Raw genomic sequence first — 15,702 nt, 5'->3', positions numbered from 1 at the left:
CTTCAGTTTGCCTTGCCCTTTGTTTGTACCTTTTCTACCAGCCATATTAAACGGCTCACCTTTTGTTAACATTCAAGTTTTGTTCCCTGTTCCTTGGAGTCTGCATTTTGGGTCCTTTTTTCAATTCATACAGTCTGCCCTCGCCAGACTGTGACACCCAGTCCATGAGGGCCAGTGTCCCTGCAGGTTTTAGATCTCACCCTGGGTCAACACACCTGAATCACAAGTTTAGTTCATTACCAGGCCTCTGGAGAACTTCAAGACATGTTGAGAAGGTCATTTATCCATTTAAATCAGCTGTGTTGGATCAAGGACACATCTAAACTCAATAGAAATGTGTTGAACAACACTAGAGGCAGGACTTTAAGCCAGTAGCACAAGTCACCATCAAGTCTGCCAAGTGGTCTGTCCCCACTGCTAGTCAGAAGTCAGAAATGAGGGGATTGCACTACCAGAAGGCAACATTGCAGACATCGAGGACAGCTACGTGTACCAATCCCACAGCCAGATGGAAACCACGAAGAGGTCACTAGGAAAGCCACAACCACCAAATACCTGCAAAGAGTCAGGCAAATGCTGAGGAATCAGCTGAATAGAAAGAACAAGATCTGGGCTATCTTCACCTACGCCCTTCCACTGAACAGGTACCCTGCTGGGATTATAAACTGGCCAACGGAGGAGACAGAAGCAACTGGCATCAAGGCAAGAAAGCTCCTTACCATGGAGGGGTTCACCCCAAATCTAGCACCCTGAGACTGGACACTAAGTGAAAGGAAAGGAGGCAGAGGAGTGGTGAGTGTCAGAACCACTGCCCAGGATAAGACAACAAACATCAATCAGTACATTAGGAAGATGGCTAAAACTGACTGTGTGATTACTGAATACCTCAGGCAGCAGGAACCCAAGAAAGAGGAGCAAGGAGAAAAACCATCATTGACGGCGACAGAGGAAGTGGCTAACATCCAAAACCAGTGGCTGGACAAAGCTGGACTGAAGGACAGCACAGAGGCACTAATCATGGCAGCACAGGAACAAGCTCTGAGCACAAGATCCATAGAAGCTGGAGTCTACCACACCAGGCAAGACCCCAGGTGCAGGCTGTGTAAAGATGCTCCTGAGACACTCCAGCACATAACAGCAGGGTGCAAGATGCTAGCAGGCAGGGCATACATGGAACGCCATAACCAAGTAGCTGGCATAGTGTACAGGATCTGTGTCGAGTATGGCCTGGAAGTCACGAGGTCAAAACGGGACATGGCCCTCAAGGTGGTCAAGAATGACTGAGCTAAGATCCTGTGATACTTCCAGATACAGCCAGACAAACTGGTGATGGGTAACCAACCGGGTATAGCAGTGGTGGACAAGCAGAGGAAAACGGCTGTAGTGATAGATGTAGCTATACCGAATGACGGCGGTATTGGGAAGAAGGAACATGAGAAGCTGGAGAAGTGCCAATGACTGAGAGAAGAACCTGAGAAGCATTCGGAGCACTCAGTGCAGTGACCTCCAAGGTAGGCGAGTGGCTCCAGCAGATCCCAGGAACAACATACGAGATCTCTGTCCAGAAGAGCAGTCCTAGAAACAGCAAAGATACTGGGCAGGACCCTCACGCTCCCAGGCCTCTATATCCTCCTTTACATTTTTAGTGAAATGCATTTTCGCTCCTACAAAACATCTTACAAAGATGCCCATATAATGAGACACAGTACTTGGAGAGGGCTTAGCCTTTTGGGTTCCAAGAGCATTTTCTGGTTACTAGTGTGGTGAACCAATATTCAGTCATTTGTCTGAAAAGAAGCAATGATGGGAAAACAAGAAAATAAATGAAAAAAACATGTTGATATGTTGTTTACAAATACAATTACCGTAGGTCACAAGTAAATGAGATCTCAGAGAAAATGTATTTCAGCTGATGCAGGTGTGATTGGTAAAAGACAGGGATTTTTTTCAATGCGAGTAACCACAAGCATATTAAAGTCAAATTGAAATTCAAGTTTTACAAAAAAAATCATCAATGTTTTGTTAATTCCTTTTGTCAATTCCTTTTTATAACAAAGGTTTTATACTTTTATACTAATTGTGCGTTCATGCATGTTTTTGTGATACTGACTGACAAATCTTATTAAAACCTCACTGTTAGGCCAGCATTGTTAGCAGCACCATGTTAGCAGCTACCATTTCTGTGGCTACTTGCATTAACATGTATTATGCTTTGAATGTTGAGGTTACATGAAAACATTTATTTGAACTTCCCAAGTCTGACTTTAGCTTTTGTAGAGGAAACCATTAACAAAGGCAATCTGATACTAAATCTCTTTGCTTTCAATGAACAGGAGCGGCTGATCACTCTAATAACATTGAAACTGAACAACACTGAAAAAACAACATCTAATTGGAATTTAAGAAGCTTGGAAAGAAAAGTGACTGGACTTCTTTAAGTCAGCTCTCATCCGAGAAGCTTCCTCACTTCTAAGACCAAATAGTGGGGAGTTCAGGGTTTTTTGCACTAGTGGGAGTTGTCCCTGAAGATTGTTGTTGACCCACTATAGATCACTTGCCTCATCGCATGAGCCAAGGTGTAAAAAAGGGTGTGAGTCATTAGCAGCAGAGGTTTCGGGTGTGCGTGGGTGTTAAGACGTCTGGAAAGGGATCTCAAAACTTAGTTTCGTAAGCCACCACCTCTGTTCAAAGATGGTCGTTCACATACATTCACATGGACATAGATGGCTTCTTTCACTGCTCTTTCAAACCATCTGTCCTCTCTGTCCAAAATATGAACACATGGCACTGTGGATGTACAGCTGAGTCTTGTCCTGTCGAGGTGGCTCTTCCATGTTGTGCCATGTGTTTATGAAGTGGCTGTTTGCCACTTTGCTTTCCAAGCTCCTTAAATTACCATGACCTGGATGACTGAAAACCTACACAGACATCTACTGGCAACCAATACTCACCTTAGCTAGCTAGGAAAACTTCATTTTTACAAAGTCCAATTGCAACGTAAAACAATTTCTATTCTCTATTATTGTTTATGTCCTATTACTTGTTATTAAAAAATAAAACAATTTTTACTCCTTGCCTTGCATCTGTAAGTGACCACTGCCTGGACTTGACAGAGCAGTATCATATTATCATATCAAGTGTGTCTGGATGTTATCTGGTAAAACTCAATAATATTGAAGTCTGTTTTATTCCTGTGAACACTGTGAGTGTGTAACACGGATGCATTGAGAAAAATTGGATAATGAAGTGAAAGTCAATAATTTATGTGATCACTTGAGTGAAGATTTTTTTGCATTATGAATTACTAAAGCTCCAGGAACAGAGCTAGGCTGTGCAGCAATTTGGCAATTATATGCAAATTGCTACAGAATGAAAAAAAAATAAAACAACTATTGACCACTGAAAAACATTAGCAGCAAGTAGTGAGTAGTGGCACTTTCTCTGCTGATAAATCTACTCAAAATGTCTAGTCGGCTTACTCCACCACATTTAGGACTTGATTTCACTGCACCGACAGATTCTGAAGATAGAAACCATTTGTGTTTATGCTTGTTTCCCTAAAGCCTTGGTTTAAGGTTATTATGATTTTTTAAAGCCTCTGAACTGCATTAACTAAACTAGACACATAACTGCCATGCAGGACCTATCTTGTATAAAAAGCACAGATTACACCAGCGTTCATGGTAATACTTTGTGTTCTGCTTCTTCTTTTCACAGAGATGTGAATGAGATGTCCACACAGTATGTTATTAGTATAAGCAACAATTAAAAACTGTACATTCATTCTGTAGCTTATATTATCGTACACAAAAAGGGGAGAGAGGAGAAGAATTAAAGTTTCAGGTTGGCTTTACTGTCTGGAGGGCCATGTCAAGTATGTCAAGTCATGTGAAAACCTTTTCTTTCAAATGTAACTGCCTTCATAAAGTCCCCAGGCTGCCACCTGACAGGATCAGTGTACACATGTAACGATACAACAATGTCCAGCTAATGATCTGATGCTGCTAGTAGTCCTGGAGAGGACTCATGGATTGGTGGTGTTGATGTTATCTGCTGTCTGTGCCAAATCCAAGGCAGAGATTGACTCACCGCGGGTGTTGCTGGAGAGACGTTTGCGTTGGCTGGTGGAGGTATTGTGGGGAAGCAGGGTGTTCTGCTGGTGGTTGCTATCGATGGGACTCGTGGCAATGATGTTGTCCTTGTATTTGTTCATTAGCGCCAACTTGGTGTTGTCACTCACTGCAGATAAGAAGAATGATTTCTTAAATGTAAGCTAGGAGACGTACCAACCTTAAAGCTTCCTAAAGTCACGTGTTTTATATTTGACACATGAGTTTGAGGTGGAAGGTTCAATAAACACTCTTTTTTGTTTAATTGAATTTTTGGGCAAAGAGTTAAAATGAGAAAGCACCCACTTCGAAAAACATTTTTGTTTCTTTGCTTTGGCTTGACGTGGCAAGCATAAAGTATTACCAATACTAAGAAAGAAAATCCAGGATGTTGTTTGCTGTACCAGAAGTCAAACAGGCAAAATTAAAGACAGACAAAAGCTGGCATGAAATGAAAACTTATTAAGGCATTAGACAGAGCCCATTTAAGCCTCAGAGGGAAAAATTATCTATTTCTGTAAATATTAAGAGCTGAAGTTCCATGGAAACACTAAAAATCATATATTACTGCAGATATGTGACTGTCATGCTATTTAGTCACAGACACTGTTTGTCATGGTAGCTGTAATTTTCTGCCAATGTCAGTATGTCCTCCACTTTGTTCCAGTTTAAAAAAACAAAAAAACACACACATCTGTGTCATGGATTCGGATTAAACTTAATTCAGGATCTCTGTGGATGATGTTTTCAGAGCCACTACTAAGCTTTGTCTCACCATAATTTCTAAAATATGTGTGCATTAGCTTAGAGAATTGCAAAATAGCAAAAAGAAATGAGCGAAAGCATGAATTATTAACAAAAATAAACAAATCCATCAGTATTTTAAAACGTCGCTTGCAGACGTCTAGTATGTGGTATATTTTCTAATACATGCCATTGTATTCAATAATTAATAAACCCAACTAGTTTTTTCAGTATATTTGTCCATCTCAGTGTAATTCAAACTACCGTAATTGTCGGGCTATAAGCACCAGCTTTGAACCCTGCGGCTTTTAGTCAGGTGCGGCTTTTCTATGGATTGTCCATGATTTTTGTCATATCGTAAGAGGATTTGTTTTGTTTGTTCTGCTGTTGTACGGCACTACGTTGCCTGGCGGAAGGATCGGGGTTCAAGAGTGGTATGTTAGTCACATGTCCGTCCGCCAGGCAACGTAGTGCCGTACGAAGTAGCGCGAAAAACAAACTTCAAAGTAGCGCTACGCGTTCAGCTGGAGGCGTGGATGACGAGCGGCGATAAACTTGCGAAAAGCAAGTTATGCTCAACTCCACCGGTGGATTCTGACAGCGTGGAAAAGTGTGAAAACATCCACGATCACTAACGGATTTCTAAGGGCTGGACTGCTGCATGATGGAGAGGAGGACACCGCCACGGCCCTTCAGAGGGTGTTCGACTCTGACAACGAGGATTTCTTTGGTTTTCTAAGTGACAACGAAGGAGAGAAGCGGAGAGTGGATGACGAAGCCATCCTGAGCCTGTTTGTATCCGACACTGGAGGAGAGGACTTTGGTGGTTTCAGTGGGCAGGAAGAAGAGAAAGATGGTGAATGACTGACTTTTCTTCTTGTTAAAGCCGTGTCGCTGTACCTGAGCCTAAAAGGTAGGCCGAATCTATTGTTCTGGTGTGCTGCAGGTTACTGTTATGTACTACATGTGCAAATATGTACCCATAACTTGTTTTTCAAAATATTAATAAAAGGGGTGTGTCTCCAAACAGCCATCTCTTTCCTGACAATTCGCTTTGTGCATATTCTCTTACATATGATGAGTCAACATTGAAACACCTGCGGCTTTTGGTCAGGTGCTGCTAATGTATGTACAAAACAGGATTTTCCCCTGATTTTAGCTTGTGCGGCTAATATTCAGGTGCGCTTTGTAGTCTGGGAAATACGGTAATAAATAATGACACAAAATGTCTTAATAACAATAAACTACAGATAATTTAACACGTATTTCTCTATTATTAATGTCTTTTTTTTAAAAATATGGAAACAATAAAATGTTGCAATTGTGCAAAAGAAAAATCTTTATGAAAATTTTGATATTTTAAAGAAATAAAGTTTTATTTCAAAACATTTAAATGAGACATTTGGTAGAACAACTGTAGCCGCACTACCAGGTACAGTAAACTGTAAGACAAGATTATTTTGAAGAAGTACAAAGTGCACAAGTGACAACAGACACGAAATACCCCAGACATCTTGTTTTTCATTTGTTTATGTATGTGTACCTACTACATTATACATAGAGCAGAGAAAAGGTCAGAGGAGCCAAAACACATTTACTGAAATTCATTATTTTAAGTCTAAATTCAAATGTTATTTTCTGAGTGACCTCTCTGATGTTCACGCTATTTACTATTCCATGCATGAGCTGCTGTCTCCATTTTTTTATTTCTCTAGTTCATTGCGTTACACATCTTAAATGCATTATGCACAGGATTACTCTGCTCCATAAGCGCTGGGGTGGAGCGGTTTGGATTTTACAAGAGCACAGCTATAAGAGATCTGATGAATCCGAGTGGTGACTCTCTCCTTAGTTGAAATTCAGAGGCTGTACCTTCATCACAACTGCTCCACTTCATGAAGTAATTCTCATGGGAGTGGTGCTCAACTCCAAAGTCCACCAATTATGAAAAATGCTTTCTCTAAAACATAAAATCCAGATTTCTTGGCAGGTACGTGGCTCCATAATTATGTCAGTGGTGACAAAAATACTGTTTAAAGTTTTTATATTTATATGTGATCTGCATCCTACATGGGTCACACAGCTGATGTTATTCTACTAACTGTAGAAACAAGTGAACAAGATGCCTTATGTTTGTGGATTTTACACAGGCAAAACATTTCCACCATGCATGTTTGTGAAAATGTTTTTTTATCCTCTATCATTCCCTCCAAATTCATTTAGATAATTACTTCTAACCTATGAGGGAAAATAAAACTTATGTGTTTTAATTAAAAATCCAATTAATTTTTCATTTATTTCACTCTGCAATTGCTGCAACTGAGTTTGTGCAATACACAAACATAACCCCCTTTGACGCATTGTCTTGTAACTTAGAAAACCGTATGGCTGAGGAGGAGGAAAAACAAATGCATTAATAAGATGGGTAGATGAACATCTGCAATAAAATGTAACTGCTTTATGACTATAAAAGATAACATTTCATAGCAACATGGAGTCTCAACCTCTATCATTACTTAGAAAAATGCACAGTGTCAGATGAAAACAAACAAAGAAACATCTCCGGCTTGGAGCTACGCTTGTCTCTCGTTTGGTAGGACATGAAATTATCTGTGTTTATCTGCTGAAAATGAGTAACAGCATAAGATGAAATAAAACAATAAATACTCTTTAATGCTAAATACCAATAACAGCCAATAAGCCGATGACCCTAAAGTCAAGGTAAATGATCTGTACTTCTAATTATCATGAGAAATATCGTTCAGTGCACTTGTTCTTTAGGTCGCGTGTCTTTTCTGACCTGGCTGTTTGTGCATCTTTCAGCTTACCAGGTGCGAGGTCCATATTATTCTTGTCATTACAGCCCTGGAGCGAGTCCAGGGTACGGGTGACTTGGCTGGCAAATTCCTCCCCACCATTCATGCACTCCCGCTGCAGATGGTGACGCAGGTCGGTAATGTCATACTCATACCTGGGGATGTAGTTGAAATCAATTAGCGAAATCATTATCAGGCTTGTCTAAATTAGAATAAATGTCACAAGTGGCTAATGTGTGACGCAATGTACTGATAAAGGCATCAAAACACATTACAGGCTAATACAATAAAACCAAGTGTGTTGTGTACAGGCTGATTTGTGGAAGCAGCTGTCTATATTCAGGCAATATTAGGCTCTGCTTGTGTAGCATGGAATTAACAAGATACTGTTATTCAACTCAGCAATGTGTACGCATGCTGTGTGCTTATATTTAGGGCTTGAGCTCTAACCATCCCACATCCAAACCCTGCTTGTACCCATCCAAAATCGGTGTCTCCCGGATACTGAGGGTACCGCTGGAGTTTGGACCCTGACCCCGGGAGTTCCTCAAGCTCTCGCGTGCCTGGCCTCCCATCAGCACTGATGGGATGTAGTGGATCTCATTAGCTGCCTCAGCACTCGCGCTCTTCTGGGGCTGAGGGATGCGGCGGCGTTTACACCAGCGTCTGCGAGTGTAGAGGATCAGGACCAGGCAGAGGATGGACAGCAGAAGGGCAATCATCCCGCCCTGAGGGGAGGAGGGTGGCATTTGGAGGAGAGACAGAAAAAAAAAAGGGGGAGAGGAGACAGAAGCGGAGAGAGAGAAAGCAGTGTGAGTCAAAGGCGAGAACAGAGTCAGAAAATCTTGCCAATAGAATACGGATCAAAGTCAAAGTCGCGATGCCAACAGCAACATTTGAAAAAGGTTGCAGCGACAGTTTACTGTCTTGAATTACGCCTACAGTGTTTTTACATGACACCAGCTCTCTGAAACATTCCTCTACTTTGCTTCAAGGTGAAACGGAAGCAGAATACGCCTTTTATCTTCATTTGATTAAACTAATCTTAACTCATGGCAACATTTTAAGTGCTGAGATTTTTACTTAAATTTAAAAAATGCACTTATTCATGTTGTTGCATGTGTCATACCTCAACACATGTGTGGAGATAGGCACAACAGTTTGGCTCTGCGTAATAATCCAACCCTCTAATTAAAATGTTCCATCTCATTAGGTCAACACAAAAGTCAGAAAATCATACGCTGTGGTTTTATGGAGTACATGCCAAACAGTCTTGCCCAGGAGCAGCACCTTCAGCCCTCACATTGATGAAGAACATTACATTTTCCAATACAGGTTGCATTTGTTTGTACTGTATAAATTGCATATGCTGCAAAATGTAGACTGCTTGTGCATGCTTATGTTTTCATATGATTAAGGTCTTTGACAATGAACTGAATTTTTGGCACGGTGGTTAGCACTGTTGCCGCACAGCAAGAAGGTCCTGAGTTCAATTCCACCATCAGGCCGGGGTCTTTCTGTGTGGAGTTTGCATGTTCTCCCCGTGTTTGCGTGGGTTCCCTCCGGGTACTCCGGCTTCCTCCCACCGTCCAAAGACATGCAGCTTGTGGGGATAGGTTAATTGGATAACCCAAATTGCCACTAGGAGTGAATGTGAGTGTGAATGGTTGTCTGTCCCTATGTGTTAGCCCTGCGACAGACTGGCGACCTGTCCAGGGTGTACCCCGCCTTTCGCCCTATGACAGCTGGGATAGGCTCCAGCGCCCCCCGCGACCCTGAAAAGGATAAGCGGAAGCGAATGGATGGATGGATGGGAACCAGTTTTGTCTATTAACGGTCTATTACCCTTCAATTAGAGATCACATTTGACTAAAACTGTGTTTTTTTGCCAGCACAAAAAGGACTGGTTTGTTCTGACCAATACTCAGAACACTGGGAAAGATGATGCAGATCTAAGACGGAGAATTCTAGAATATATACAAATCTGTTAGGAAGTCAGTAAGTACAGTGTACGTGTGATGTTTTAGGATCAATGCTTTTAAAAACAATGTAATGCTGGTGACCACCCGTAGTATGAACTTGAAAATCGCTTCACTGTGAAGTGATCATATTCACAAGATTATCAGAAAACCTGACCTCTGACTTTGAGTTTGAGGTCACCACGATTTAAACTTTTCCTACTTTTTAGCAGATGCTACTATGGCATCAATTTGACAGTGCAAAGGCACCTCCTTCTCAAGTTATGGCATTCACAAACTTGGGTGTCCATGCTGGCCACCCGCTCTGCAGTGATATCAGTCTTTTAAATGAGGGTTAAAATCTGTTGTAGAATTGTTTGCATTAGCTCATAGCTCTATAACTGGCAGAGCTAGTCCTGGTAGTCAGGCAATCGTCTCGCTGCCAGTTGTTGATTCTCACCATCCACTACTTTGCTCTTTGATAGATACATAAACCTGAAAACTACTTTTACACAGCCATTCTCATGTAGTGCTGTCTCTGTTTACATCAGGACTACTAAGGGAAAATAAGATCTACTATTAAGCATTTACTGCAAATAAAAATGGATTAAGGAATGTAACCAACACAATTTTGAGAAACCTGGTTATTCATTTCCTATTTTGGAGTTTCGAAGGTCCTCTACCATCTGCCAGTGGGTTGTGGAGTACCCTCAGCACACCTGCTTTTCAAAACATGGTAGAGGTGCAGAGCTGCAGATAGTGACCAAAGTGTCATCATGTTTGTTTTAGTACCTGTCACATGCATTTGATGCTTCACACCAGTGAACTTGCATCATCAACAGGTAAGCTCAGCTGACGTTCCCCTGTTAGGTGACTGATGTTGGCTGCGTAGTTTTGAATGGCCTCTCTTTCAGGTTTTCCCACATTTTCCATGATCCATTCACCATCCACGGAGTGACAACTGAGACTCATTTCATTTCCACGGGTTTTGGATGTGTATCCATTCCCATCTCACATTTTATCTGCGGCTTCACAACATACTTGTTGAAATTTGTATCATTTTAATCTCTAGCAGTGAAACTCAAGCTACAACAAAAGACTTCATTAGTTGCTTCCAGTGTTACTCTCTGCAGACACTGAAGCTGCAGTGTGATCAGCTCAGGCCCATTTCACATCACAACGCAGAGATGTGACAAAAGTCAAAAACAAATGTGCCCTGCTCGCGGCCTGTGGAAACGCACAAGACAGAAGTCAATTGTGACATTCAACTCAGGAGGTACTGATCTCAGATGACTGGGTCAGGTCACATAACTGTTTTTATTTTCCTCTTTTTCCCTCTGATTTTAACCACTTATGAGGGAGCTGATGGTGTAGAAGCATGCAGTGGCATCTACACCCGCAGAGAAGGCACAAGATGGACAGATGAAGGGCGACGAGCCTCCCCCGAGGACAGGTTAGCAGAGTGGATCGAGACAGAATCAGACAGAAACCGGAGAGAGAGAGCCAATGAAAGGGTTTACAGTCAAAGGGAGAGCAGAAAAAGCGAGAGCAGAGTAAGAGAATCCTGCCAAGAAGCAGGATATGGATCAAAGTCAAGGCAAGTCAAAAGCACACAGCCTGTGAAAACACAGTGAGAGAGGGATTCTAAGTCTGAATATCAGCCCGCAGCTCCTCTATAGATAAAGGCAATGATTGTTCATGGGCAGTTTTATGTTTTTGAGTGTGACTGTTTTGAATATTTAAAGTAATGAAAGACCGAGAATGATGAGATAACATTCAGACAAGACTGTAACACATAACACTGCATGCACTGTGCATGCAATTTATCACCTCCCTGCGACTAATCTGATACCAGCAGCTGAGCTCCATCAAAAAATCAAAATCAGATAAATTGTGCAATTTGGAAAAGGTCAAAAAGAGTTATGAAAATGTCAACTTGACAGTGCACGTAGAGACAGACGGGAGGAATCTAACACACACGATCTTTTTTTCTTTTAAGAATTAAACCCACCAGTCTGAAAAATTTACAGCAAACTGGATAAATTCTCCCTCCGGCTAGGTGTTCACGTGTTTACTTAACTTGATACATAAACATCCAAAATTATCTTCTTTCTCCTGTTCATTCAAAATAATAAGTAAAGTACACCAGTGCCTAACTGATCCTGCCTGTAAGCGATACTCATTCACCACACTGTTACAACAAAGGTTAAGTGAAACTGATTCAAAAACAGTGACCGGGAAAAAAAAATCAATTAGAAATAAACTGCGTCAGCTCAGTCAAACAAGTACAGTTATGCAAAGATAAGCAAAAATGATTAACTGAAAAATGGATTTCAATGAGTCATTTACATAAAATATCCCTTTTCAAACATATTAGGGAGTCTGTGGCTGAATAAAAATGGGATTTTGGTTGCTATTATTAATTTAAATCAGCAAATGTTGCGGCCTATTTGCATAAGTTGTTTGTTTAATCTGCACAGTCAAGGACATTAACAAATAGCACCATGATATGGGTACTTGTGCAGTAAATCTGCATGTGCAGTGGACAGAAAGGAGACGAGGGTCATTTTGTTTGCGACGATTACATTTTTAGCTCTTTGAAAGTCACCCTTGCAAACCTCTTTTCACAGAAATGAAGCAGTGACTCTAAATGCAACTGAACCAACGGAGGATCTGACATTTCTCTCTACCAGAACAGTCGTGGACGCTGACAGCAGCAACACACTTAAAGTTGCACTAAACAATATTTTTACACTAACAAACGGTCAGATCACTTGAACTGTAAAAATGAGTCTCTGTGAACCATTTGCTGCCTGCTAAGAGAACAACATTAACAACTTGTGGCTGAAAAAAGAATTTAGTAGGTAAACAGCCAGTCTCACACATTTGGTGGAGAGCAAAACAAGAGCAAGACCTACAGTTTATATAAAACATGACAAATTAGCACCCAAGTAAATCTCAATTTGCTTGTAGCCTTCATCACAAGGAAATGGCTTTAACAGGGTTTTATCTCAGTTTCTTTTTAGTCTTTTAATGATTGTGGAAAAAAACTTTTTTGCATTTATTTTTACTATGATGCTTCTGTGACATCTCCTGTGCAGTGGTGATTTTGCCTCTCCCTTAAAGCCTCACTCCCTGTTTAGTGTGACTTGAGGGTGGCTGAGTGAAAGAGAGCCTTCAGTCAGCAGCATCTATGTGAAGAAAGTAAAACTATCGAGGTTTTGTTGTTGAACCCGTGGATGCGGATCATATAGATTCTCTCACGTGGTGCCTTTCTATAGTATGCCTCCCATTGCTTTAAGCATTGGTTATCTCTTGCTTGCCCGGGGCAGTTGCCATGTAGATTCCCAAGGCATGTGAGTCTACTGCCACCTGGGGCTCTCTCCACCCCTGCCTGCACCCTCAGATATCCCACAGTGATGGCAGACAGTCTGTTGCCCTTGCAAGACAGGCTTTACAGTCAAAAACACTCTCCAGTCAGGACCCCGTGAACCAGTGTCCTCCACCACTTTCTTCCCTTTATGTGTTTTTCATTTTCATTTCAAGTTAAAGAAAGCGTCCTCCAAAAGACATAATCCCATTCACTCATACATATTTGTGTTAACTGATCAAGACTCTGTGCCGACTGTAACATCAGAATGACTTTTTTTGTTTGTGCTCTACATCTACCTTTTTTCAGACATGCAACTAAAATGTCTAGATCCCTCTTTCTGTATGTACTGCATTTCTCAACGCGAATGATTCAAAGCATGCCGAAGCGTAAGTAAAAGTATATGCATAAAAATATGTCTGCAATGAGCCTGTTTTACACAGTCAGGAGGAAGCTGGAGGGAATGGGACAACGATCTATCAGAGGTGTGAGAGAACGGCAGAGTCCAGAGTCTTTGGGTTTGAGTTAATCATGCAGGAGAGTCGTCTGGTTTCTGCAAATCACAAAAATGAAAAGGAGTTCCAGCAGCGGGCTGAAAAAACAAACAAACACTAATATTTCTTTTAAACCTGCATGACTACCCTTGAACTTTAGTTTGTTCAACATATTTTATACTTATGTGTTTTCAACTGATTTTTTGTTATTAGAGTTACTCATTATTTTCTCAAACACTGCACAACAAATTGAAAAGCTGAGGAATTTTTCCATTTGATAAATAAACATATAGATTTATAAGTACTGAAGCACAAATGTATTTTTAAGCACCCCATTGTTTCATTCATCCCTGAGTAAACTTCAATAAGATGTCAAATGTCAGGTACTGATAATGATCCTCAATCAAATCTACCTCAGTGACAAATGTAATTCAAGCCCATCAACCAGCATTAGTGCCCATACATGGAGGGGGCTAATACAGGCGATGCAGGGAAAAAACTGTTTAATGCCAGGCATTACTTGGAATCCAAGTGGAGACTAAGTGAACTGTGTTCTCTTATAGAGCCAATAAAACCAAACCACACATCAGAGCATGCCAGCGCTCCAGCCCCATAATCCACTTACTAACGGATGAGGATGATGTTATAATGGCACCAGTGCTCCTTATGACTTACACCCCTGTCATGTAACTCCTGAATGGAGGAAAGAAGACATGGCCTTTCTCAGGCTGACGGAGCAGGCATAGTATTAGAGCTGAGCTATCAATCTGTCACTTAGTCTCTGAATGCGAGGCATTAAGAATCAGGAAGGCGGAAAGATCGGGACTATCTGACAGCTACAAGATAGCAAAAGGAAGCTTCTTGCATGGAATATAATAAACTTTATCTCCACTAAAGGGCCGCTGATTGAATTTGATATCAGATTACAATATTAATGGCTGAAACTGATAGTTTTCTAACAATGAATCCTTTCAATGCATTTGTTATTACGCTAGCTCCTAACCTGCAGTTAATGTTGTCAAAATATAACATTGGATACGTACAATGAAATGAAATGGAATGAAGAATGAAATGAAAGTTAGATTGAGAGGATTTTTAGCAATAGGCTTTATGATCCAGTGCAGATTTTGACATTGAACAAATGTGAAAGTCGCAACCCTATTTCACACGTGTCACACAAGGGCCTCTCCACTGGAAATGAATATTAATGACATAACTGGCTTCTATCATTTGATTCAATTTGGTGTATTTCATAAAAGCTAATATAGCATGAAGCCATGATAGTTTGACTCTGTGTGCTAATGGGGTATTAACGTGAATTATGTTACAGTTGTAAGTTGTAGTTGTAATGGTAAAAGTTTTAAATGCTTGAAAGATGTTTTATGCTCGAGCTTTTTATTTTTTTCCATTTCCATTCCACTGCTTTGAAATCCACAGTGGGTTTTGTATGAGATCACATAATTCATTTTATAATGGTGGAAAAATGAGTCCATAGTGTCAAAATGTTATCTTTTGATGTGTTATCTTCAGCCAGTTTATCAGAAACAAACTGGTATATTTTTATATATGTTTAGATGTAGTTTGAAACACGAATTTCTGTTAACGTGACACACAGGGATTGCCAGGCTGTCACAGTGAGTCCAGGACTTTGCTTCTCATAATATAATAACTCATAATTCATGCTTCCCACATCATTAGACTCCAGTCAGCCTATTGTTACTACAAAGTCTCTACAAGCCTGAATTACTGCCTATTAGTAATGCTTATGTTCTGTATTTTAGTGGTGTGAAAAGTTCCTGTTTGTTTGTATGTTTGTCACACTTAAATGTTTCAGATCATCAAACAAATTTAAATATTAGACACGTTTATTATTAAGGGGGAAAAATCCAAACCTACATGGGCCTATGTGAAAAAGTGATTCACCCATCAACCTAATAACTGGTTGGGCCACCCTTAGCAGCAACAATTACAATCAAGTGTTTATGATAACAAAGCAATGAGTCCTTTACAGCAGCGGTCCCCAACCCCCGGGCCTCGGACCGGTACCGGTCCGTGAGTCGTTTGGTACCGGGCCGCGAGAGTTGAGGCTCAGGTGTGAAATGTCTGGTTTTCAGGGTTTTTATCGGTTTTCAGTGTTATTTTGTTATCGTTTTTATCGTTAACTCGGTTTTCCTGGGTCTTTTCACCTGTGTTATGAATAAATCTTCTGTT

At 40.8% G+C, this 15,702-nt stretch overlaps 1 protein-coding gene across 1 annotated transcript in view; it reads right to left on the bottom strand.

Moving 5' to 3' along the window:
- Positions 1-15,702, bottom strand: part of astn1 (astrotactin 1) — a 481,448-nt gene that overhangs the window by 332,091 nt on the left and 133,655 nt on the right. Inside the window, exons 3-5 of the mRNA XM_085390452.1 lie at positions 8,147-8,397; positions 7,682-7,824; positions 4,090-4,239 (exon numbers count right to left, since the gene is read on the bottom strand). Coding sequence (XP_085246578.1) covers positions 4,090-4,239; positions 7,682-7,824; positions 8,147-8,397 — 544 coding nt within the window. The remainder of the gene's footprint in view (positions 1-4,089; positions 4,240-7,681; positions 7,825-8,146; positions 8,398-15,702) is intronic.

Source organism: Rhamphochromis longiceps, linkage group LG18, assembly GCF_057381845.1.
Source record: "Rhamphochromis longiceps isolate RC_006_pf linkage group LG18, R_longiceps_female_GT1.1, whole genome shotgun sequence".
NCBI lineage: Eukaryota > Metazoa > Chordata > Actinopteri > Cichliformes > Cichlidae > Rhamphochromis > Rhamphochromis longiceps.
The sequence above is the reverse complement of the archived record's forward strand: the minus strand, read 5'-3'. Positions and strand labels throughout refer to the sequence as shown.